At 36.2% G+C, this 26,096-nt stretch overlaps 1 protein-coding gene across 2 annotated transcripts in view; it reads right to left on the minus strand.

Moving 5' to 3' along the window:
• Positions 1–26,096, minus strand: part of tanc1b (tetratricopeptide repeat, ankyrin repeat and coiled-coil containing 1b) — a 193,585-nt gene that overhangs the window by 135,351 nt on the left and 32,138 nt on the right. For both annotated transcript variants that reach the window (XM_084122375.1, XM_084122374.1), the window contains exon 3: positions 5,822–6,001. In XM_084122375.1, the coding sequence (XP_083978501.1) occupies positions 5,822–6,001 (180 nt within the window). The remainder of the gene's footprint in view (positions 1–5,821; positions 6,002–26,096) is intronic.

The raw sequence follows: 26,096 nt of genomic DNA on the forward strand, positions 1-26,096 counted from the left end.
GCGTGTGTGTGTGTGTGTGATTTCTGCCCCCCGTCCTGCTGTTCAACACGTCCTCGTGAAGATCTGAACATCCTCTCTCATAAACACACAGACTCCCTCCAGCTTTTCACACCATATGTGGCAGCTTAAAAATGAATAGTTTACCCAATAGTAAAAGAAGAGTTAAAGGGGTCATATGATGCTTCTTAAAGTTTTCCTTTAGGGTGTAATGTACCTGTTTGTGCATGTATAAGATCTGCAAAGTAGCAAAGCTCATAGTTTCCCACAAAGGGATTTAGGGCATTTTCACACCTGAAAGTCTGACCAAGGTCCGAACCAAAGTTCATGTTTTGATACATTGTGCACATTCGGTTAGTTTTGGTTTGGTTTCTCATTGCAATTATGCGAGTGCAGTTTACATGACGTACTTGCGTCCTGTCGTCATCATCAGGCATCGCCCATCCCTACTATCCATCTATCCGTCATCATCAGGACTGACAGATCTGCACATAAATATTCTTCTTCAGTTGTTTAGGCTACGCGGGAACCACCGGAACTTCCTGTAAATGTTCTGAAAGTCCGAACCATACAGAAAATGCTTTCACACTAGAAACGAACCAAACCTTTGTTCAGTTTGATCCAGACCGAGACTACCTCTTTTCATTAGGGATGTCCCGATCCGATCACGTGATCGGAAATCGGGCCCGATCGCGTGTTTTCAGACTCGATCGGAATCGGACGTTACCTCCCGATCAGGACTCGGATATATATGTATTTATATTCTCATTATTTTTTAACACCTCTATTATGCGGTGACACAGAGTTACGGCGGTTTCACACTGCACGCGTTAGCAGAGCATAAGCAGCGCAGGAGCAGTGCGTATGGTGAGCAGGAGCAGGACACACGCGTTTTGCTTTCATACTGGCAGCGTTTGTCACGCGCGGCTGAACCGTGGGTTGTGTACAGACAGAGTCTATAATGGATAAGTTGGCATTGCTTTTTTTCGTTTTCAAATACATTTAAGAGAAAAGACTTGTCAAGCAGCTTATTTTATTAATAATTTCATTTATATAACTTTTGGTTCATCTTTGTTTTTATTGTTATGGCAACAAGTTTGTTTTTGGACATTTGTTTTCTTTTTAAATTGCTGTTGGTCATTTGATTGACTGTTTAAAACACAATAGATATCATCAATGCACTTTTTGGATAAAACTGCGGTGTATTTTGGCCATGATCAATGTATTGTCACTTTAATTCAGCAAAAGCGGCGCAGCAAAAATAGACTCGGCGCCGAAACGATCACGGCACTGCTGCTTCTGCTCTGCTCTGCTACGCACTGCCGTGCCACCTCTGCGTGCGGTGTGAATGCTCTAAAGCCTGGTTTAATCTGTTAACATGGGCGGCGAAAAAAATACGCGCTACACGCTCTGTTTTAACAGTGCAGTGTGAAACCGGCGTAAGAGTTAGGAGTGCAGTTCCTAAAAGCACATTACTGGCTTTGCAAACACTGTGGCACTTTTATTTTTTATTTGTTTACATGCCTAACGGATATTTTAAGTTAAGGTGCTATTTGTTTATATATTAGACTTTTTTTAATATTTACTGTTGCACTAAAGTCCAAAAGTGAAGAATTTATTTATTACTTGATTGTTCAAGCTACCTCACAGAAGTGCTCTGTTTGTTAACAGAGTTGTTGAATGTTAAAATAAGGTGAATTAAATAAAAAATAAGGATTTTTTTGCATTATAGAAGTATCGGATCGGGACTCGGTATCGGCAGATACTTAAAATCAAATGACTCGGACTCGGACTCGAGGGCAAAAAAACCTGATCGGGACATCCCTACTTTTCATCGAGCCAAATTTCATCTGTTTGGTCCGGACCGTGGTCTGGGAGAGGTTTCACACCTGTAATTTTGATTCGGATCAAACTGAAAAGTCCGAAAATCCGGACCAAACAAGGTAGCTGTGAAAGGGCCCTTATTCTATCCAACAGAGAACACTGATCCAGACCTGCCTAAAACACCTCGATCCAAGTCCAGATATCACTTCCTCAAACGTCCACGTCACAATGTGAAATATAAGCATAAGAAGACGAGGTTTCAGTTAGTAGTGTTGTCTTCATGTCACGGAGACACTGTGTGTTTGGATGCGAAAGCATGGTTCTGATGGATCGGCTTGATCATCCGCATTTTCAGAATCCGACTCGGACTCAAACTGATACGGTAAAACCGACGACATTATTAACTCTGTGTTTAAAAGCGCTTTCGAAGCTGAAACTCACGATTATGGTACGGGGCGTCACATTTCCCGACACATGTTTGAGGTGATCACAACGCACTGGGTCTGCTGGCCAATCAGAGCGCCTCTCAAAAGGTGGAAATCAGTGCTTTTTAGACAGACTGGGAACAGAGGAGCTGCAATAATGTACAGTACACTTTCAGAAAAAAAAGGTACAAAAGCTGTCACTGGGACAGTACCCTTCAAAAGGGTTCTAATATGTACCATTTAGGTACTAATACGTACACTTTTGGAACTATTATGTAAACTTTTGGAACTAACATGTACACTTTTGGTACCAATATGTACCTTTGAGGGACTAATATGCACTCTTTAGGTACAAAGGTGTACCTTTTGAAAAAGTCCCGCTACAGTGACAGCTTTTGTACCTTTTTATCTGAGAGTGTATGTGAAAAACTATGCGTTTTTTGAACATTAAAGCATGTAAACCTGTTCTATTACACCCAATAATCAAAATAATGAACGTTTAAAATAGCATCATATAACTCCCTAAAAAGGAATAGTTCACTTCAAAATTAAAATTTAGGAAGATATGTTGAAGAATGTCAGTAACCAAATTGATGAACCCCATTGACTTCCATAATATGGAAGAAAATACTGTGGAAGTCAATGGGGTTCATTAACTGTTTGGTTATACCGACATTCTTCAACATATCTTCTTTTGTGTTCAGAAGAAGAGAGAAATTCATACCAGTTTGAAACAATTTTGAAGTGAACTAATCCTTTAAGTTCTAACGACCTGTTCTGTATGAAATAAATGCATGTCTTATTTACCGCACACAAACCCTCGTCCTCTGTCCACATGAAACTCATCAGCCGGCCTTTGATGCTCCTAATAACAACAACTAATGCCAAAAATTCCCTTCGGCACAGCCGAATAAGGTTCGTTTGGTCATTGTCATCCAGGGTTTAAGACAATAATCTCTCACATTATCCATGTTATTACTTCCACAATCTAAACAAGAGTGTCTGAGTTTAAAGTCCATATGAACCTAATTTTGGTTATTTCCAAATTCTTCCCCGTGAGTTTTCCCAGAAAATCCTACTTGAACTGATAAACATTTGCATGATATAAACATTTATGTTATAATAGGACATATTATAACATGAACAGTTCTAAAATAGGCCATTCATTGAAGGTGCGCCTTATAATCCGGTGCGCCTTATAGTGCGGAAAATACGGTAGTCATGCACTATTAATGTGTGATGAAGGAATATTATGGGATAAACACAAAATTACAAAAATGAATTTGATTCGTTTAAATGAGTTGATATTTTGTGGCATTTTTAATGCATTAAAATTCAACTTATTTTTTTTTTAATTAAATCATTTCTCACAAAAAAAATTATCCAAGCCATTATCTAGTTAATATTGTTATATTAGTGAATATTAATTATATTATATTATATTATATTATTATATATAATAATATATTATATTATTGAAAATTTTTATTAAATAATTTCTCATAAAACAATTCTCTATGCCATTTTTCTATATATTAAAATGCTTTAGTAAAATATCTAGATTAATATTGTTATATTAGTGGATATACACTTCTGTTCAAAAGTTTGGGGTCAGCAAGATGTTTTATGTCTCTTCTGCTCACCAAGGCTGCATTTATTTGAACAAAAATACTGTAAAAACAGTAATATTGTCAAATATTTTTACCATTTAAAATAACTGTTTTATATTGTAATATATTGTAAAATGTAATTTATTCCTGTGATCAAAGCTGAATTTTCAGCATCATTACTCCAGCTTGATATTTTTGTGGAAACTGACACATTTTTGTTCAAGATTCTTTGATGTATAGAAAGATTAAAAGAGCAGCATTTATTTGAAATCGAAATCGAAATCTTTTAGAATATTATAAATGTCTTTTGATCAATTTAATGCATGCTTTCGAAATAAAAGTATTAACTTCTTTGAAAAAACAATACAGTGTAAATGAAAAAGATTAAATATGATTCTTCCTATAGTTAATTTAAAACTGCATATTACTTTCCCAACCAACATTTTCAAGATCTGTGGATGTAAAAACAAAAGCTCAATCTCATGTGATGTCTGAGGATTTCTCAAGGGAATCTCATTTGGACGTTTATCTTTCTTTAATTGTCAGACTAATGAAATGTGCAAAGGGCAAATCGAGCATGTCGCCTGCTTCCGGTGCCTTCAAAGGATCAATCCCCTTTCAAAGAGAGGTGCGGATATACACACACACACACACACACACACACACACACACACACACACACGAGGGCCAGATGTGAGCGAGATGCCAAAGTGACCACTGAAAGATTTCAATCCTCTGTGCTAAATCCTCCAAAAACCACCAGCAAAGCCTTCTGAAGATCTCAGCTGCTCATGACCTTGTCCTTAACACAGAGATGGCGAGGAAAACACCTCAGACTGTTTACACACACACAAACACACACACTAGTGTTTGAATGTATTGACATACCAACTCAATCAAGATGCATATGAACTAACAGATGCTTAATTTGACCTTCTACTTTACATTCATAAAAATAAAGACAATCAGAGCTAAACAAATACACAAAAGCACACATTAATAGAGTTAACAACTGGATTAACAATCTAAAAACTAAAAGTCTCCAGTAAAAAGTCAAATATATGAACTTAAAAAATACCATTAAGTACCTTTTTCTACCAATTCTGATCATAATTTTATATCAAAATTACTGCCTCCAAAAAAAAAAAAATCATTAAAACATGAAATATATTAAAACATAAATATTTAAAGAACATCCAGATGCATTAATGGGAATTTGTAATTCTATACTGCAAGAAAACAACTGGTAACACTACATGAAGCCTTTATATAATGCATTATAAACATATTTTTAATGCATTAATTATGCCTTGCAATGCACCTTTTAATGAATAAGTATAACCACAGTTATAATACATTATAATACTTAATATAATCTATTTATTGTTACATAGAAAATATGACAACAACCAATTTCAGATGTAACAAGGACTCTGCAAATACAATGCATTTTCAACTTTGGTTATAATTATTTGTGAAATATATAATACATTACAAAGTACATTATGAATATCTTTATAATGCATTATACATGAAGCGTTACCAACAAAAAAATCAAACAGTCCGAAAATTTGCTTCGTACTCTTTATGAAAAACATCATTTCTTATTTTCTTTCTTTTCATTTTCGGGTGACCTGGATGTGTTCTTGTTAGAAATTCACCATTCAAGTGTGTAATTTCTACACTGCTAGCAAACCCAAACAAGTGCAAATCTGTTTTCAAAAAAATCTGTTCATAAATTTCATTATTTTTAAATTGTTTTGTTTATGCTTTTAGTAGAACACATTTAAAAGACCAGAACAAACAGGTCACTAGGGGTATCACATACAATTATGTTGTTCATATACTGTTAACGTCATATCAGGGGTTACGCTCCCAATAGTCTCAAAGAGTGAGAGGAGAAGAGAAAAATAAAAAACAATTTATCAGGAGAATCTAAACTGATAGTTTTAATAAACATCCCACCTGGAGACTTCTTGCAGGGGCGAGCTGACATGACGTAGTTGTGTCGGGGCAGGAGAGGGGACGAGGGCAGAGACATGGACACTCCTTTAGCCAGGCTGAGCTTGAGGCCTTCGTCTGTGGGCGAGTACGGATGAACACCGCCGGGAAACCTCCGCTGGGCACTGAGCGGGTACGGCTCTCCTGATCACACACAAAGAAAACACGTTTCAAGTCAGGTCCTCTCGAACATAAAAATGCATAAATTGACAGCAAAATCATTGCAAATATATTCTAAATATTTCTCATCATCAAAAAGTGTGGCTCTTCATGGAGCAGAAACACATCTGAAACTTTTGATGACAAACTTTGACGTTAGCAGGTCTGAAAGTTTAAAATAACTTTGAACAGCTTGAGGTTCAAAAAAAGTAAAAAATAAAATGTTGCTAGCATGATTTAACATATTGCTAGCTTTTATTAATGCATTGTTAACATGTTTTAACATACTGCTAGCATTATTAGAATGTTGCTAACATGTTTTAGCATGTTGTTTACATAAGCATGCTGCTAACATAATTAACACATTGCTAGCATGTTTTAACATGTTGCTAACATGAATAATCCACTTCCCAGCCTCACTGAAACCGACGGGCACGTTTGACGTTGACTGACACTCGTCCAGCAATGACACTGATTCAGTCATCTTCATAAAAACACTGAATCGCCACTGAAATGTGTCAGAATCCACAAACGGTTTTCACTGTAATCCCTGAACACCATCAAGGGAACCAAAACTAATTAGCAGAGCTCAATAATAATACAGAATAACGTGTCTCAAATGTATTTTCATTGCGTGGTTTTCACAGCACAGATTAAACCCGGCGTCTTTTCTCCACCTTAATGTTTATTATTATTATTTTCTTGCTTTTAATGTTTGGAGAAGAGCTGCCGTTAAACCTGATGAGCTGTGATTGTTTTACGCCACTAAATGCTTTTGGGAAAACTCATCTATTTGCTATTCTCACAATATAACACTACATTACTTGCTAACTGTGCGGTGTTTAATGTACACTGCCTACTTTTAAAATAATACAATAAGAAATACTTTTTTTACATGCCATTTAAAAAATGGATTACGCAAAATAACATTTCAAACACTGACTTTATGCTGTAAAAAAATGTATGCAATTTTGTGTGAAAATATCATAAGATATAAGTATTGCACATATGTATAATAATATATGTACATATAGTTTCTCTTTATGCATGCGTCTATATTTAAGTATATGACATGTATACGTATGTATAATTTGTATGCATTCTTATCAAGTTAATTTTATTTTCCTCACGTTTATGTATTCATATGTTTACATGTCTTTATTTATGTATTCAGTACAACATGTATGACTTATAACATTCAGGAATGAGGGCAAAGTCTTGTTTCAATATATCGTATTGCTGTTAATGGAAAGTTTGATAAAGAATAATTTAAAAAAAGTGTTTTTAATGCCTCTACAAACAATACTGTGTATTAAGTATTGCATTATGACAATAAAGTGTTGTTATTATATACAGGTGAAACTCGAATATCGTGCAAAAGTTCATTTATTTCATTAATTCAACTTAAAAGGTGAAACTAATATATTATATAGACTCATTACATGCAAAGTGAGATATTTCAAGCCTTTATTTGTTATAATTTTGATGATTATGGCTTACAGCTTATGAAAATTTTCCAAATTTCTGAGATTTTGAATTTGGTGTTTTCATAAGCTGTAAGCCATAATCATCAAAATTATAACAAATAAAGGCTTGAAATATCTCACTTTGCATGTAATGAGTCTATATAATATATTAATTTAACCTTTTAAGTTGAATTAATGAAATAAATGAACTTTTGCACGATATTCAAATTTTTTGAGTTTCACCTGTATATATAAATGTGGTAAATATATCTCATAAGATCGAACAAAATAGTGATTTTTAAAAATCGCATGTCATTACTTCACGCTGTAGATGGAAGATGAAGCTGAATACAGTTTCACACACAGTGAGCTCTTTTGCATATTGCGCATTTTGACAAATGTACACGGTCATTCGGACATTGCACTGCATTCAATGCAAGCATACATACTATTTATTGTAGAAACACAATGATAGTGCGTTATTCTGACCAAAGTCTCGATTCATCTCTTCTCCCACTCACTCTCTCCCACTGACGAAGAGCAAAACAAAGATATCTAGTGTTTGAAAAGGCGAATAAACGAAAACAGGAAGTCAGCGTGGCCTACTCACACCTCCGCTCTCTCTCAACACACACTGGGGTCACCAGCGTCTGGTCAGAGACAGGATGAAGTAGGATTGCATTCACTATTTCACTTTATCTCAACTTGAGTGTTGGTCCCTAATCGGATGAATGAAAAACAAATGTAAAAATTGCAAGAAAATATGGAAAAAAAAGATTTTTTTTTGTGCAAATAAGAAAATGTGTCCAATTTCTGTCCATTCAAAAGTAATAAGTACCAATATATTCCACATAATTATTTATTATGCACAAAAAAAGAAAAAGTCAAATATACAGTTCTGCTTTTGCATATTTTACTTCCAGCCATAAACAACACTGTTATATCTTTTCATGATTTGATGCCACTAATGTGGAAAACTCAAGCTCGTTGCATCAACCTGTAAAAACTACTGTTTCCGGACAGGTTTCTGTATCATGAGGTTTGCATTCAGTGAACATGGACGTGCCACCAGAGAGCAGGCTGACGAGTGAACGAAAGCCTTTAAGGCCCTGTTTAAACCTGGAATTGGATGATCCGATCACAATTAGAGGAGGGAGAGACATACCCGTTTACACTTTTGTCCACTTTCAACCACTTCTGTCCTGATTTCTTCTGATTTCGATCTAATGGATGAAATAAACTCATGCAATTTACATATGAACGTGACCGGAGACGACGGAAAAACACATGGAGAGCATCAGCTTTAGTTTCTGCTCTGACAGCCGCAAGATCACGAACGCTATGAGTGTGTGTTAGAAATCAGGAATGGTGAGAGAACATTGTGAAGGTACATTTTTTGTAATCAAACCAAGCTGACAAAGCTTAAATCCCATCTGGCTAGCGCACTTCCCATAATGTTCACGCATTAAGTCAGTAGGAGGAGAGTCTTTTGTGGCTGTTTGAACACATTCGAGAGGTCGAAAGTGGACAAGCTCAAAACGTTTTAGACCCCGTTTACACCTGAATTTAGTGAAGTCCACTTGTGATCCGATTGGCCAAAGCGCATCTTAATACCAGCTGTAAACAGGGCCTAAGATAATGAAACAAGTGAAGTTTAACCGACGTGAGAGTACTGTTTTATAATTCACACCATCTTACCCAAACAGATGTAAATCTTTCATGTTTGGAAGCTTGGCACAGAGACACTTCTGTCATGAATCATTTGCAAAACTAACTATAAATTATACAACTCTTTCCTTCCTTGAGACAGAGAGACAACAATGATGAGATGATGCATACAATTTTAGCTAGTTTTAGTCAGACAGAAGTGAAATAGGAGTTATGAACACTCGTATTTTAGCATGATTGCACTGCTGTATTGATCAGAAAACACTTGTTCTCTGAAAGCTTCAAAGTGCTTTAAGTGATAGCTGGAAAAACAGAGAAAAGTGATTTCAAGCCTCTTTCATTGAGACACAAAACAATGCCGAAGTCTAGTCGAGGACAGAGATCTTTTGTGCAACTCTTGAGTCATTCTCTCGAGTGAGAGACCACAACACTGAGATTGCATATTTCAGACAGAAGGATGTACTCTTCATGTCACAGGCTAGACGGATATCTGGACTGCTCTGTCATTTCCTAAAACCACGGATTGGAAGACAAAGGGACGCCTCAAGAAAAAGAGCAAACAGAGGAGAATAAAGCAACCGAGAAGCTTTGTTACGAAATCTAGCGAACGGTCTACTTATGTTTTACCTTCTAAGAAAACAACTAAACTGAAATCAACCCTTCATAAATGACACTGCAGTCAAATATCCCTCCTCATGGAAAACTCACAGGAGACTCGCAGCAATAATCAAGCTAATTCAGTCTTAATTTTTAATAATACTAGAATCCAACCACAGCACAGTCACTTCCCATACTTTGCCCACATACTGAGAGAGCATCTTTTAGTGAAGAAACATGCATGTGCACACCCACCTAACGTGCTATTGGACATTGAGCTAATTTATGCATATATCCTCTCACATCGGTTGAATAAGAAAATAAAATTTTTGGTTTCCATGCATCGCATCCTGAAATGACTCGCTGTATGACCCACACTGTCATTTTTATTTTTATTTTATTTTTCATTTTAGTATAGCCTACTTAAAAATATTTATTTTAGTTAATTGTCAATGCAACATTTTTAACTTTCGTTTTCGTTTTAAGTTTATGATTTTCCATCTAATATTTTACTTGATTTCAAGTACCGACAATCTTTTAATAGATTTAGCTAACAATAATAACACTGTAACAATTGCAAGATTCTTAAATCCCAAAAATCGATCTTTCAGTCTATGCTGTTTTCAGTTGATGAGTAATGAGTAAAATCGCAATAACCTTTGTGCTTTGTTGCTTCTAATATAAAAGAAAGTCTCAGCTTTCAAATTCAGTCAATTTTATTACAAAATTCAAACAATAAATACTGTTTTGGTGCTCTTTAATATGCTGTAGCGCCGCACGTGACCTGATCACCTCTCCCGCTTTACTACTAGTTACAGCACCAAATAACATGAATGAACATTAGAAGGAATGTTGAAAGAGAGTAAAACTTTTCAAGAGAGTGAAATTTGTGTCAATGCCCAGCCGACTTAAAAGTTAAAATAGCTACATTAACTTCCTTTAGGATGCCTTAAAGGGGTGGTTGATTATGATTTCAACTTCAGTTCAACTTTAGATTTTCTAACTTTAGTTAGTGTGTAATGTTGCTGTTTGAGCATAAACAACATCTGCAAAGTTACGACGCTCAAAGTTCAAAGCAAAGGGAGATATTTGCTTTTAAAGAAACTGCATTTTAAGAACTACAACAAACGGCTGGTAGAGACTACACAAGCTTCATCCCGGGTTAGTGACATCACCAACCCTAAAATTTACATAAATCCCGCCCCTGAACACGATTTATAGATTATCAAGACAGAATATGCTAATCAATGACTACAAGATAACTACACATAAGCTACATAAACTCATCAACTAAACATTCAGAAATGTCCTGTTGCTTCTACATGTTGTCACTTCTTCTCGAGTCTCTCCATCATTGTCTGACTCCGGTTTGAACATAAAAAGCTAAAAGTTTTTGAAATGTTCAGTGCATGTGTGTGTGAGGTAAAAGGACATGAGCTCTTGAAGCTCCGCCCCCTGTGCCGGGAGCAGCAGCTCATTTGCATTTAAAGGAACAGACACAAAACGGTGTGTTTTTGCTCACCCTCAAAAAGTGACAATTTTAACATGCTATATATAAATATCTGTGGGGTATTTTGAGCTAAAACTTCACACACACACTCTGGGGACATCAGAGATTTATTTCACATCTTGTGAAAAGGGCATTATACCACCCCTTTAAAATGCTACGTAGGCAGCTCACAAAGTTTGGTAAAGCGCCTGAGACGAGCTGAATCATGGCAGGCCAACCACAGATGGCCATCGAGGAACTAAAGGGCAGACAGACTGAAGCGAAAAGACAGAAAAGTAGAGAGGAAAGCAGTTTGAATGACAGTAATGTAAACTTACCCACCCTAAATGAGCTCTTTGGGTCTAAAGCAAAACCACACACACCAGACCAACAACTTCAGCTGCACTGAAACCCATGAAACCAAGCCTAACTGATTATACTGGTGAACGGACAACTGATTACAACCTCTCTAGACTTTCCTAGCCAGTACAGACTGAGGCTTCTAATTATAATAGTCTGATTATATTTTAAAAAGGCTCTGATTAGACCAGGATTGATGTTTAATAGATATAATGTATAAGGGAGAGGTTGTGGTTTTATTTACCATGAAACCTCCAGCAAAACACAGCTTTAATCTAATATTGGTGCATTTAAATAAAAATCATCAAATGTTATTTTTCCATGTGTTTGTTCAGTGGAAAACAGCGAAAAACGTTCACTGATTCCTTGATTTTTACTGCATTTTACTTTTCACATTCAATAGTTTAAGTCTACCCGACTTCAATGACTGTTTACTTAAAATAAATGTCTAAACAGATAAATGTACATAGATACAGACAGAGAGATAGATAATTTGAGCCATTTTAGAGCAAAATCATACCTCTTGATTTTTTAAATACAGACAAAAAGCTACAAATATCCACTTTTCTTTCTGTTATATTATATCACATTGCATTTATTTATTTTTTATTATATATATATATATATATATATATATATATATATATATATATATATATAGATATAGATATAGATATATATATAGATATAGATATATAATATAATATAATATAATAAAAAATAAATAAATGCAATGTAATATAATATAACAGAAAGAAAAGTGGATATTTGTATATAAAAAAAGTGGATATTTTATATATAAAACCCATCTCTAGTGTGTTTTCCTGATGTATTCTGAGGTGAATAGCTTCAGGTCAGATGTGAGGGTGTATCTTTGGCTTCTGTGAGGTTGCGAGAGAAATAAATCTGGCCTCAGGAATGCGAGTCGTCATTGTTAAAGCCTGAAGAATAAAAGCCCACCAGCCCCTGATTCACCTCCTCTCTCTCTCTCTCACTCACACACACACACACACACTGAACAAAGGGACGTAACCTTGAGAGGGATGAGCCCTATTCAGACAGAAACAGCCCTTTAGTATTCAGACTCTGTGGCTCAGCTTGTCACACATACAGTAAAGTGCCTGTGGAAAAGATCCGGAGTCACGGACTCTTTTCTGCAGGATCTGTTTGAGTTAAATTACTGGCCTGTGGAGCGCGCAGATTTACTTGAATTAATGCATTAGTTTGTGATCACAAGCTCTACCGAACATGTACAGGACATGTGTGCGAAAATGATGTTGTGTGTGTGCATCATCAGCCGGATAATCTGAGAATAATTCATGCAGATTCTCTTTGTTAAATCCACAAAGGTGACTGACTGAGAGATTTAATGAGCGACTGAAACCCCGGAGATAAAGAAAAACAGCAGAGGGAGATGCAAAAGAAGAGAATAGGATGGAGGAGGAGGAGGATGAGAGACAGAGAAGAGAAAGAGTAAGAATAAGAAAAAGAGTAAAGGTCCTTGCACACTAAATCTGCATTTTTCAAGTTCGAAATCGTCATTCGGTGGCTCTAAATTGTCAAAACGCCTCTCAAAATGTTTGCTACGCATGCGAAAAATGCAGATAATCGAACCCGATCCGAATTTTTATATGACGGACAAAAGTTTCGGAGGCAGTGTGTAAACGTGATTGACACAACATGAGGTCGTATTTATTTTTTAACGTGCGAAAATTTCGGACTCAGTGTGCAAGGACCTTAAGAGAATGAGAAAAATGAAGAGAACAAGAAAGAAATAAAGAAAAAGAGAAGGAGAAGAGAAGAGAGGAAGAGAACAAATGAAAAGTTGAAGAAGAAGAAAAGAAAGACAGAAAGAAGGGGAAGGAGAGCTAGAGAAGAAAGTGGAAGAGAATGAAAAACGAAGATGCAAAGAAAGAAAGAAAGAAAGAAAGAAAGAAAGAAAGAAAGAAAGAAAGAAAGAAAGAAGAAGGAGAGCTAGAGAAGAAAGTGGAAGAGAATGAAAAACGAAGATGCAAAGAAAGAAAGAAAGAAAGAAAGAAAGAAAGAAAGAAAGAAAGAAAGAAAGAAGTGGAAGTAGAAGAGGGAATGCAACACTAATGTGATGTGGGTCTGGATCACAGCATGCTATTATCAGACTTATTCAACTCACAATAGAACCACATGCTTACAATCACACACACACACACACACACACACAGTCAGACACACACACACAGTTTCCTCTCATTCACACACTCACAGCTCTCTATAAAGATTAATTCAGATGCCTGATGCCTCCATCACTGACAGCACAACAACAGACGATGACACACCACTGCATCACACACACTTAGACGCTTCACTAATACACTCATGCTTATGTTTTCAACAGCGGATATTTTTCACAGCTCAGACTTTAAAATATGTAAACATGACATTTGCCTATAGAAATATAGTATAGTAGGAAATATCGGGTAAAATATTCAGATTTAAATTAGATTTAATTATATTTACAAATATTTTTGGTAATTTAATAAATTATTAATTTAAAATGACAAAATGTAATAAATAAATATGTATATTATATATAAATAATAATTATATATATAGTTAATTATATATAAATAAAAATATATGTACAGTCTATAATACTAATTAAATATATGTGTGTGTACACACAAAATAAATTAATAATTAAAAATTACGTATGAAATGTAAACAACATTTTCTCACTTTTTTCACTGAGCTTGTCGCAGTGCATTCTGGGATTGGCTTCACTATAATAAACACATGCAATACAGCCTTAGAATTAAGGCCCTTTCACACAAGGAACAATAACTACAACAATAACTATATTAGCGTCCACACCAACGCACGATATCATTCTGTTTATTGAGTATGTTATGCAGTTTTGTCGTCGCCGCTGTAAATGCTCAAGCTCGTTATAGCAGGATGGATTCTGATTGGCTGTCAATGTTTTCATTGTTAATCAGCTGGGGAAAAACGTTAAAGTGACTACAATGATATCGTTTCCATTATAGTTGTGGTGTGGACTCTAGTACTATTCTTTTATATTTAGAATGATAGTTGAACTTATATCTTTATCCTTTATAGTTATCGTCTTTGATATGAAAAGGCCTTCAGTCTCAGAAGAAGTCATCATCTCTGAAGTGCACATATAATCCCTAGGTATGGAGCAAGCAAGATTCGGGAAACAAGCAGGACTGGCAAATTCACTCAGCAGAAAATAGTCTCAATACGCTAGAGATATTAAAGTCAAGAGCACGTCACTGAAACATCCTCTATGGGAACATATTAGCAAGTTAATCCGACGGGATGCCACAAGTAGACAGACAACTGAAGTCAAATCCACATCTGAGTCAGAGCAGCTCAACACTGGAGGAACAGTCTAGCGTCTCTTTCCCAGCGGATCCGAGACCGAGGGGGCACGACATGTTCCAGTTCTCTTCATAACTGCTATGGGAAAAGAAGTCTTACCCTCATGCCTTTATATGAGAAAGAATGTACTCTGAGTCAGCACTTTACTAGTGGCCGACCAATATATTGGCAAGGCTAATATATCAGCCGATATTTGGCTTTTTTTTGTTTTTCTGTTCAGCCGACGTGACTTTATTTTGCGCACCAGCGCTCCCATTCTCTCCCAGCAAGCAATAGCCGTCATTTCACTGTCTAGGTTAACTATCGACCCGATATAGTCCGCCTATGAGTAACCCACTTTTTGCCAAAATAACCTTGAATTTGGTTACATGTCGTTTTTGCCAAAAATAATCCATGATATGATAATATGATAATCCATCATGTAAGCAAAGTAAACAGTGATTACAAGGTGTTTGGTTTCATTTCTTCACTCATTTCATTTCTTTGTTATCTAATTGATGACTAGTCTATTCTTGGGCTGTGGTTTAGACTTCTATTAAATTTTCAATGACAGCCCAAATTGTGCCTGGTTTTAGCCTAGACGTCTGGGCTGTGTTTGGACGGCTATTAGACGTCTTTTAAACGCAAAATTGCTTGCTGGGATAGTTTACCATCTCTGTTTAACAGTCCTATCTAATACGTTATCAGATTGAACTAAAGAAAGCAAACTGTATTCAAAAAAGTATTATAGCGTTTGGTTTTCTATTATTAGTAATAAAAAGGCAAATACTATAATATTTTCACATTTACTGTTAGAATTCAGCAAATATGCATTTATATCAAGTAAACACATTTTTGAATCACATCACAACATTTATTTCCATCAAGAGGTGCATCCGTTTTTTTGGTCAAGATCTTGTATTGACAATGCAAGAGTCCAGCTCTCTGTAAAGTCTCCTCCAGCACATCCTAAAGACTTTCAATGAATTTAAGATCTGGACTTGAATTTAAATAGGAGCCAATTCATGTGTGGAAGTTATTCTTCATGCTCCTCACAACCATTCATTCACAATCTGAGCCTCATTGACATCCTGGAATATGTCCATAATGTGTCTTCTTGCATTGTTATTTAAGAAATAAAAAGCTACACACTCCATCAATCAGGGTTAGTAGAATTGTTGCCAAACATATAAACATGCTAGAAACATAATAATAATGATCCAATCAAAGACTCTTAAGCATTTGCCTTTTTAAATCTGAACAGAGACATTTTTTTTGGCCGGGCAGAGTATATGTATACAAAAAAACAAAACATTTTTTCATCAATTTTTCTTGATTCTGATTGGTTGAGCTGCGTTCGAAGCAGTTGTAAATTACTAAACAAACACACACCTGTGACCGCATTACATTAGTGTTACTGCGCAACTGCCGCTTGTGATGCTTTGTTGCTGCATGTGTTGCTTAGCAACCTCTTTGGAACTACATTGCTTGGCGGAGGAATAAATGTGTTATAATGTTATTTTGTTGTTGCTGGTGTTTATTTTATGAATAAAATAAATAATAGAGCTGCACGATATTGAAGAAAATTGTGATATGCGATAACCCATTAATCAATGCGATATTCGATATGCGATACGATAATGCTTAAAGTGTGTAAAATAGACTTAAATTATCTTTAAAATATATTAAAAATTATATAACCAACATGCTTGTTTCACATTCTTTTTGTGACAAGAAAACATCCCTACAGCTTCTGAAAGTGAACATCAGTGTTTTACTGTAGCATAAGAAGTGTTATTTTAACATCAGGGTTTAGGGGTTCAGGTTATCCTACATTAGGTTTATTAAACAACAGAAACTGAATAATCAAATGTAAAAATAAAACACTGCTTAGTTTTCACTGTATGAATTAAATATATACTGATTCTTATTAAAGCTACAAAAGTTATTCAACCAAGAGCAGTGAGTGATTTTCTCTGTCTTTTGTTCATGACCCCAGTTATTGCAAGCCGTCGCGATATGCATATTGTGATATATAGGCCTACATTTGCGATATTTCGATAATTTCGATATATTGTGCCCTAATAAATATTAAAATGAATATTTTTATGGAGTAACCATTTTATTAAAGCAATAAGCCTTGCGAAGCCGTGATTTACAGTGGATTTAGAACAGCTAAGGGGGTTTTAGGCGCTCCGCTCCACGTCGTAGCTAACAACGGCCCTTAGCGGTTCTAAATCCACTGTAAATCACGGCTTCGCGAGGCTTATTGCTTTAATATATACACAGATTTCATTTGAACCTAAAATCAGCACAGAAAACGCAGAATAAGTCTGTAAATTCTATGCTCTTTGAGGATTTGGCAGACGCTTGGAGCTCAGGGAGGTAAAACCTCCAGCTATCATCGAGGGTGAATGCAGTCTGTCACATTGATAAGTCTCAGGGCTTCAATAAAAATCATTCCACTACAAAACATGACCTTACTTTTACTGATGAAAACATCTCCACACGTCTCCTGTAAATCTCATGTAAATCTCCTGTGCATCTTAAAAAGATGTGTGACAGAACTGTTTTACAGATATATGCAGCTTACTGGCATCGTTAATGGAAATCTTGATTTACTCACGCTAATGTCGTTCCAAAACCTGTATGACTTCGATGGAACATAAAGGGAAATAATCTGATTAATGTTCTAGTTCTGTGAATTGGATCAAACAATTCAATCATAATAGTCAGCTCAAAACAACAATTTATTCACAAATTGGACATCACTACTTCCAAGAAAAGCAAGGGTGGATGAGAGGATGAAAGGATTTTCAGTTTTTGTTCCAAAGAAGAATAAAAGTCGAAATGAGGGTGAGTAGAAGATGACAGAATTGTCATTTTTAAGTGCACTATCCCTTTAAAAGATAAAAAGCTAGTTATTAGTATTGGTTAACATCATCGTAATCCCTGCTTTTAAGAACATATTTAAAGGGTTCACTCACAATAAGCCACATAAGCCGTGAGGAGTGACGGTAAGAACTGGGATTACCTCACTTTTGAGCCCCTAAGAACACAACAGTCGGGTTCGAGAAGAAAAAGCTGATTTGTTTTCTGCATATAGGGAAATTAAATTTTTGGTGCTAATGTTTAATCCTTTCCGGACGGACCTACCGTGAGCTCTGAGGCCGGTCAGTGATGTCTGTGTTTAAGTGTGGAAGAATCAGGGATGAGCGGCATTAACACAGACCATTAAGCAGAGCGTGGAGTGCAGCTCAGCGAAGGTCACGGGAACAACAACACGACTGCATGACTGGACATCAGGAAGACACAGATCAGACGCTTTTAATGGAGCTGCATGAAAGCCAAGTGCTGTCTACATCACACCATACACTCCCGTCAGTAAACAAGCAGATGCTGCAACGAGCGGCTCTTTCAACTCCAGCACTGAAAGCACAGCTTCATACATTCATATGCTACCATTCAAAAGTTTGGGGTCAGCAAAATGTTTTCATGCTTTTGAAAGAAGTCTCTTCTGCTCACCAAAGTTGCATTTATTTGATTAAAAATGCAGGGGAAAAAAACAGTAATATTGTGAAAATTGTGAAATAATTGTGATGGATTTTTAATAGATAAGATAGTAAACTGTATTTTATACCAACCATGATTCTAACAATTCTAACATATAAACCTTACTTCCCCTTTTAGGTCTAACATTCTGTTCTTTGTCTATTTGTGTTATGGAAAATTCTCAAGTGCTGACCATGACAAAATCAAAAATATACTGCCTGTATTATGTCATGATATATTGAGTAATCAACTGAGCTCTTAACCCTTTACAATGATATTTTTGCTAATGCCAGTAACAGAGAGTAAAAAGGTGGTGGCTTGCCTTTACTAATAGAACCAATCATATATAAATGCCTCATTCATTCATTCATTCATTCAATCAAATTGTAGGGAAATGATGTAATGCATCATGCCATTTTTACCATGCTCCTTTTCTATAAAAACTGTTGTATAGTTTTTGTTGTGTAGACGCCCCAGATATATTTATTAAGTGTTGACTGTAGATGCTTGGGTGTCGACTGGAGACGCCCCAGGTAATTAGGTTCCAGGTACATAGTTAGGTTTAGGGAAACATCCATGACAATATACAATAAAATGTAATTGATTTCTGTGATAAACACTACTGCAGTACACGAGATCCAGTGGGCGGAGTTGGATCCAGAACGAAGGGGTGGAGATTGGTAGGTTTAGGGGTGGGTTTAGGGATCAGGGGGTGGAGATGGGTAGGTTTAGGTATATGTAAGGTGGGAGGAGTTGGATCTGGATCCAACTCCTCCCCCTGGATTTCGTGTTCTGCAGTGAGGACCATCTCGATTTTTCAGCATCATCACTCCAGTCTTCAGTAGCAGCGTTTACATGGACCCTAATAATTCGACTGCAAACGGACTAGCACCACAGTCGGAATAGGGACCCTAGATGAATATAAAGTCTGCTTTTTAAAACAAAGAAAAGAAGCAGTGGTAGGAGGACAATATTGTAAGTATGTGCCAACATCAGCAAACTCTGTATATTCGTGCAGTGTGCGCATGTCATAAGATCAAATCCGATTTAAAGCTTGACACATATAAAAGTGCACATCAACCCAATCACTTTATTTAGCGTTCATGTCCAAACAGTCTGTTCAGATTCATCAATCAGAATGATTTTATTCCACACATGTAAATGTGTCATATAATCCTTCAGAAATCACTCTAATATGCCGATCTGCTGCACAAGAAACATTTCTGATTTATCATCAATGTTGAAAACAGTTGCTTCATATTTTTGTGAAAACAAGATTCTTTTATGTGAATAGAAAGTTCAAAAGAATTTAATTTATTAGAATTTTTTTTTTATTTTTATTTTTATTTTATTTTATTATATTTTTATATTTTATATTATAATTTATTTTCTTTTTTGTATTTTCTTTCTACATTTATTTTATTATCAGAGTCTTGTTGATTTAGATTTTTCTGTGTATTGGCAGCTTCACCAATACAAATTCCTGTGTGTGTGTGTGTGTGTGTGTGTGTGTGTGTGTGTGTGTGTGTGTGTGTGTGTGTGTGTGTGTGTGTGTGTGTGTTCGCAATAAATCTCAATCTGATACTGAAAAAGAAATCTTTTGTAACATTATAAATGTCTTTAACGTCACTTCTGATCAATTTACTGCATCCTTGCTGAATAAAAATATGAATTACTTAAAAAAAAAAAAAATCTATCTTACTGACCTTAAACTTTTGAACGTCACTGTATATTGTAGGCATTCAGTTTTGCAATGCGTCTAATCTAACAGAATATTATAATATTATAGTCTCCCACTGTCCCGCCACATCAGGATGAGAGTTCGCAGGCGGTGAATGTGAATCAGAGGAACTATTAACCCCCCACAACTATTTGAGGACAATGACGACGGGTCAGGAGTTCAGCCTGGCCTCTGACTATTCATCTATACACAAAAACTTGTGTGAGACAGAAAGAACCTACTTAGAGCTGAAACATACAAACACTCACGACGAGCACTTCATGGGGTCCACAAGCATGGGAATTGAGAGATTCTTTTCTCAATGAATCCATTAACCATTCTTTTGTATACAAAACCAGGGTTTCCCAAACCGGATTCTCCCTGAAAATCAGCACAGAAAACCCAGAAAAGGTCTGTACATTCTGCATAAACATGCATGAGTTGTTCCAACACACTGTTAAAGTGATATACTGTCCGTTCCCTGTTTCTCTAAACAACAGCGTAATGTTTTGCAGTTCAACCTCCCATGGCAGCGCTGAGCCAAGATATCCGTGTAATCCTGATCAGGGAATGACATCACTCTCATTCCCTGCCAAATATGAGGTGGCCTTATTTGTTTAGCTTTTTCTGTCCCCCTTTTCTTTTATTCTCGGGTTTCACAGCCGTATCCAAGGTCAGGGACACCGGCGTGCTGCACTCGGCACCTTGGAGGAGAAATAGGGGGAAATGAGACGTGCTCTAGTGGCCAGAGATCTGGATGCCATCGTGCCAACTGGGAATGAAAGGCACGTGATCAGGAAGTGAAGACGTATTGACACAAAGCCAGACAGTTTAAAGTAAACTTAAGGTTGAGCCACTGTAGTCACTTGGACTATTTTAACGATGTCTTTACTAACTTTTCTGGGATGGCAGATATCGATTACCTAGAAGCCTATGAAGGACTGACAGAATTTTCATTTTTGGGTGAACAAACCATTTAATAAAAAATAAAAAAATAAAAATAAAAAAATTATATATATATATATATATATATATATATATATATATATATATTTTTTTTTTATTTTTTTTTTTTTTTTTTTTTTTTAATATGACATATATATGTGTATTATTCATGTATGTGTGTGTGTGTATATATATAAAAATAAATAAAAAAAATAAAAAAAAATATATATATATTTTTTAATGAAATGGTTTGTAGAAAGGATTAGACAGGAAGAGACTGTCTGACCAGTATCAAAAAATATAAATGTTCAGCCCATTTACTCCCAAAAAAGCTTGAATGTATGATGTAAAAAAAAAAAAAAAAAAAAAAACTGAATACACTTGGTCTGTTGTTTGACTCTGACATCACTCTGGCGGTTCAGTGCAGCATAAAAGAAATGAGATCTGTGATCATTATGCAAAAGGAAATTGAATGCTGTGGCATGTTAATGTGTTGTAGTGAATCCTGTCATTATCTCTACACTCCCACTGTTGATTTTGTCTCGAGGTGTGACGGCTACCTGCCAGATTTCTTCCCCAATGCATTAATCTCTGACAGAAAAAACAGCAATATTTCATCTAATAGAATGTAATAAGATTTAAAAGGCTTGTGACATGAGAAATTAAATTTTCCTGCTCAAACGCCACGTTCCAAAATTTCCCAAAACCTTCTGACATGAGGCTGGCAATAACATTTGAACAATCAGAGGTCTGCCAACATTTACATGATTACATCATGAATCTGTCACAACGTGAGGCCGTTTACACAGAAGTCAAACAGATACAGTAGCATTTATACCCGTTTAATTCTAATGATTAGAAAAAGAATGGAAAATGGTTATAAAAACAAAATGTTGGTTAAAAAAAATGTAAGAAAAATAAGAAAAATAGCCCATTTAATTCTAATGATCATAAATAGAATAGAAATGGTCATGATAAAGGTGGGCAAAAAAATTATAATAAACATGGATGGTAATAATCAGAGCTTAAATAATAAAAAAGAATTAAAAAAAAAGATTAAGAGCTTAAAAATGCCAGGTCAGCTCTTGGTTATGTTTTCTTGTATGTAGGAATGTAGGATGCTGTGTATTGTCTTGTCAATTTGAAAGATTAAAAACAAAGAAAGTGCTTTTTGGGGAAGATTTGTACAGTTACATACACAGAAATGTTTTTTACTGTTAGAAGTTACTGCAACAGTATAAGTGAGCATTTGTCCTGTACACTTTTTAAAGCATGTGATGTTTTCTACTGAAGACAAACATTCAACATTCATGATGTTTGTGATTTTCTGTCATTTTTATACAGAGCTTTGATAACACCTCTCATAAAGAGTAAGTAATGCATTACTATACAGTATTACACTGCAGGCATGTAGTGTTGAAAAACTCTTTTACAACTTTTTTTTTACAACTTAAAATGTTTTATATTAAACAAGCAAATCCATTATTAATTAAATACTTCATATATTTGGAGTTTCATATTATTTGGAACTTGATGGACTCAAAGCAAAAAATCACATTATTTATTCTCTACTGAATGATAGCCATCAATGCGTTCATGTTATTAAACAAGTGAAATTCAAAAAGTGTTAAAACTAAAGTTATAACTAGTTCAGACACTACATTTGGAGTGAATAAGCCACATCGCCTCTGGCTTGCTTAGTTGGGGACACTTTATATTTAACAATACCATTGATTTGACTGTATTGACACTATCAGATAAGAACTGAACTGAGCTGGACGATGACTTCACTGCTTTCTGCAGAACTTCAGATGAACTAATTTAATAATTGATGATCTTTACAACAGAACTCAATCAACACTGAACTGACTTCAGATGAACTATGACACATTTTTCTTTTACATCTGCTGTACAGCGGAACTAAACTCTGTTTGCATCATTGAATCAGCTTCCTGTTATCACTGTAAAGCTGCTTTTAAACAATCTGTATTGTTTGAAGCGCTATATCAATAAAGGTGGCTAGACTTGATTTGACATGTTAAGCAGATGTACTGTAAAAACATTAGATATTCATATGCCCATGTCATCTCTGCATTTCCCCCGTGCATCGTCACAACTACATCAGTTTCATGCAATAAAGCCGTCTACACTGGAAGTGCCTGGAAGTACACTGGTAGTTTCTGCTTAGTGTCACATTTTTTAATAAAAACGTTGTGGATACCGCAGTATAAATGGCATTGAAGAATCTCTACCATTGCGTGGTTCTCTCCGGTCAGACTGAGCTCTGAGAAAACAACAAAGGTTAAAAATAGACAAAGAAATCATTTGAGGAAGACCTGCTCGAGAACCAGAAGCCTCTGAACACCCAAGAGGCAGCTATTAGCTGGGCGTTGCTGTAACCGCACACACACACAGTGACTTTGAGGTCTGGGTGTTCAGGTGTGTCCTCACGTGTCCCAACCCAGCTCTCACATTACCAGACAAGCAGAATAACAGCTCCATGGGAATGGACATGAGTCAGGGACACGCTCACGACGTCTGTTTACAAGACCTTGGCAGGCAACAGCCGGCAAACTCACTTACAACCTCACCTTTCCTTTTAATTCTTTCACTCTTTTTCATAGTCATTCATTGGCCGTCGGTGCATATTAATGCACACATAAGTGGCATGGTCCAATGGGACTGGATTGCATGCATCACAAGATTTGCCGAAGTTTGGCAGAAAAATCCAGTTGCAAATTGTGCACAGGCATATTCTACTATCGGGGTAGTCGGGATAAAACCACTTCTCTTCTCCATCTACATGACATCACTAAGATCTGTCATTCAGAAAAAATGGCTTTTTCTCTCACTGCTATGCTAATGACACACAACTCTACCTCTCATTCCAGCAAGATGAGCCGACGGTACCTGTTCGTTTATATAGGCCTGCCTGACAGACATTTACTGCTGGATGAAGGACCACCACCTTCAACTCAACCCTGCGAAAACAAAGGGACCAGTTGCATAACATAGCTATTATGTTAAGACAGTGTCTTAAGATCTAGTATGACCCACTAACTGTTAGTCAAGGGGCAACCTGTCTTACTTTTCGGTATCAGATTAGGCCAATCTACATTTTTATGTTACTAATTTTAAAAAGTTATAAACGGTCTTAAAGAAAAAGCATGTATGTCTAATTTGTAAGACTAGTCTTGCACCGTGTCCTAACCAGATGCGACGCGATAAGATTCCAGCGACAAATAATTTGTCTGTCCACACTAGACGCGACGCAACAGAGATGCATAAAAATCAATCAAAACCCACAGCCAATCAGAACAGTGTGTGGGCGGAGTCAGCCAATCAGACCAATCAAATTCACAAATATTACACTATTTAAACATTATTAGAAATACATAGGCTACTGAGTTACTAAAACAATCGTTGTCAAAGAATACACTTGTTTGTTCACAGTTTGAACGTTCTTGTTTCCACTTGTTTAATTTCAACATCTGAGGTGAATTATCCATTGTTGCTTTTACAGCTACAAAGCTGGAGCACTAAATGATATTCAAAGTCACATTACACGCTTTTAACATTAAAGAGCATATTACAGGTTAAAAAAAAATCAAAATGAATATATAACCGTGTATGAAAATACCATATGAAAAGATAATGCAGGATTTAAAATGTTTTAAAACGACATAAGGACACCAATTTAGTAGATAAAGTGAGCGTTTCTTTGACTGCTCGTAAAAAGCGCTTTTTTCCAACATCGCGTCATTTTACGTCACAAGAGGGAGATGTGTGTGTGCTCTGCCGCAGCTCAGTGCAGAGTAGGCTGGTATTCAGTAAGAGTGGTCGTGAGTCCGTGGCCTTTCAGTAGTTTTTGTACTTCAATTTATAATCGTCATGGTAAATTATTGTGTTTGTGGAGCTTGCAAAAACTCCAGCCTGTCAGGACATCGAGTCCACCGGTTTCCTAACAAGAAAAAGGACGTATCTTTCGTGCCTGGGTGCAGTTTGTGCAGGTGAAGAGACGGGATTTCTCTTCCGCGTCGGCTTCGGAAAACGAAAACTGAGCTACTCGTTATTGTGTTTGTGTGGACCGTTTATCAGTTTGGACCAGTGCAGCGCGAGCCTGATCAAGCGACACTGTTACTGCGAGATCCAGTAAATAAAGCATTTGAATTCACCACTGAAGTAATAACATCGCTGCGAGATCTACTGAGAAACATTCACATTTCTCCGTTATTAACGGATCAAACAGCGCTGACGTGGAAACCTGGAAATTGTTGTGCAATGAATGAACTATCCAGTGTCCGCAGATCTGCAACATTCACCATGTATTTACTGTAGTAACACTAACTGCAACTAAGTTTGGCATGAATAGTAGGCTATAATGCTTTCAATTTACATTACGTCGGTTTTATTTTGACATTATGAATACAATTGCTGACCTCAAATGTTAATCTGAACTAAAATAAACCTTTGTTTATAACTACTACAATATTACATTTCATTTTGTCCAAGGAGCTGTTTTCTTTTATTTGCTTCTAAGAAGAGTCAAGTATAGCTCCATCATTGCTCAAAGTAAAAAAATATCATATTTATGATGTTAGTAATAAAAAATAATAATTCAAGGAAATTTCAAGGAAACGTGTATTCATAGCTAACACTGGTCTCTCACCAAAACACCTGCCCTGTTCTCCACTGGTTCTCCTCACACCACAACTCAATTTGTCTCCTCTGACCGTTGTTCTGTCTAACATTAATCCCGGCCTGTCCCTGCTCTCTTGGCTGCCTAGCAGGCTCATAATTGTATAGCTGTGGTCCGTCATATGAGTAAGTTGGTATGAACAATTTCCTCAGCGTCCGAAACGTCATTGCGATCCATTATTTCCCTGTTGTTTGAATCGACCGCTCTCCCTCGTGCTACGTCACGCC

The sequence above is a fragment of the Abramis brama genome (assembly GCF_963993115.1).
Source record: "Abramis brama genome assembly, chromosome: 8".
In the NCBI taxonomy this organism is placed as follows: Eukaryota; Metazoa; Chordata; class Actinopteri; order Cypriniformes; family Leuciscidae; genus Abramis; species Abramis brama.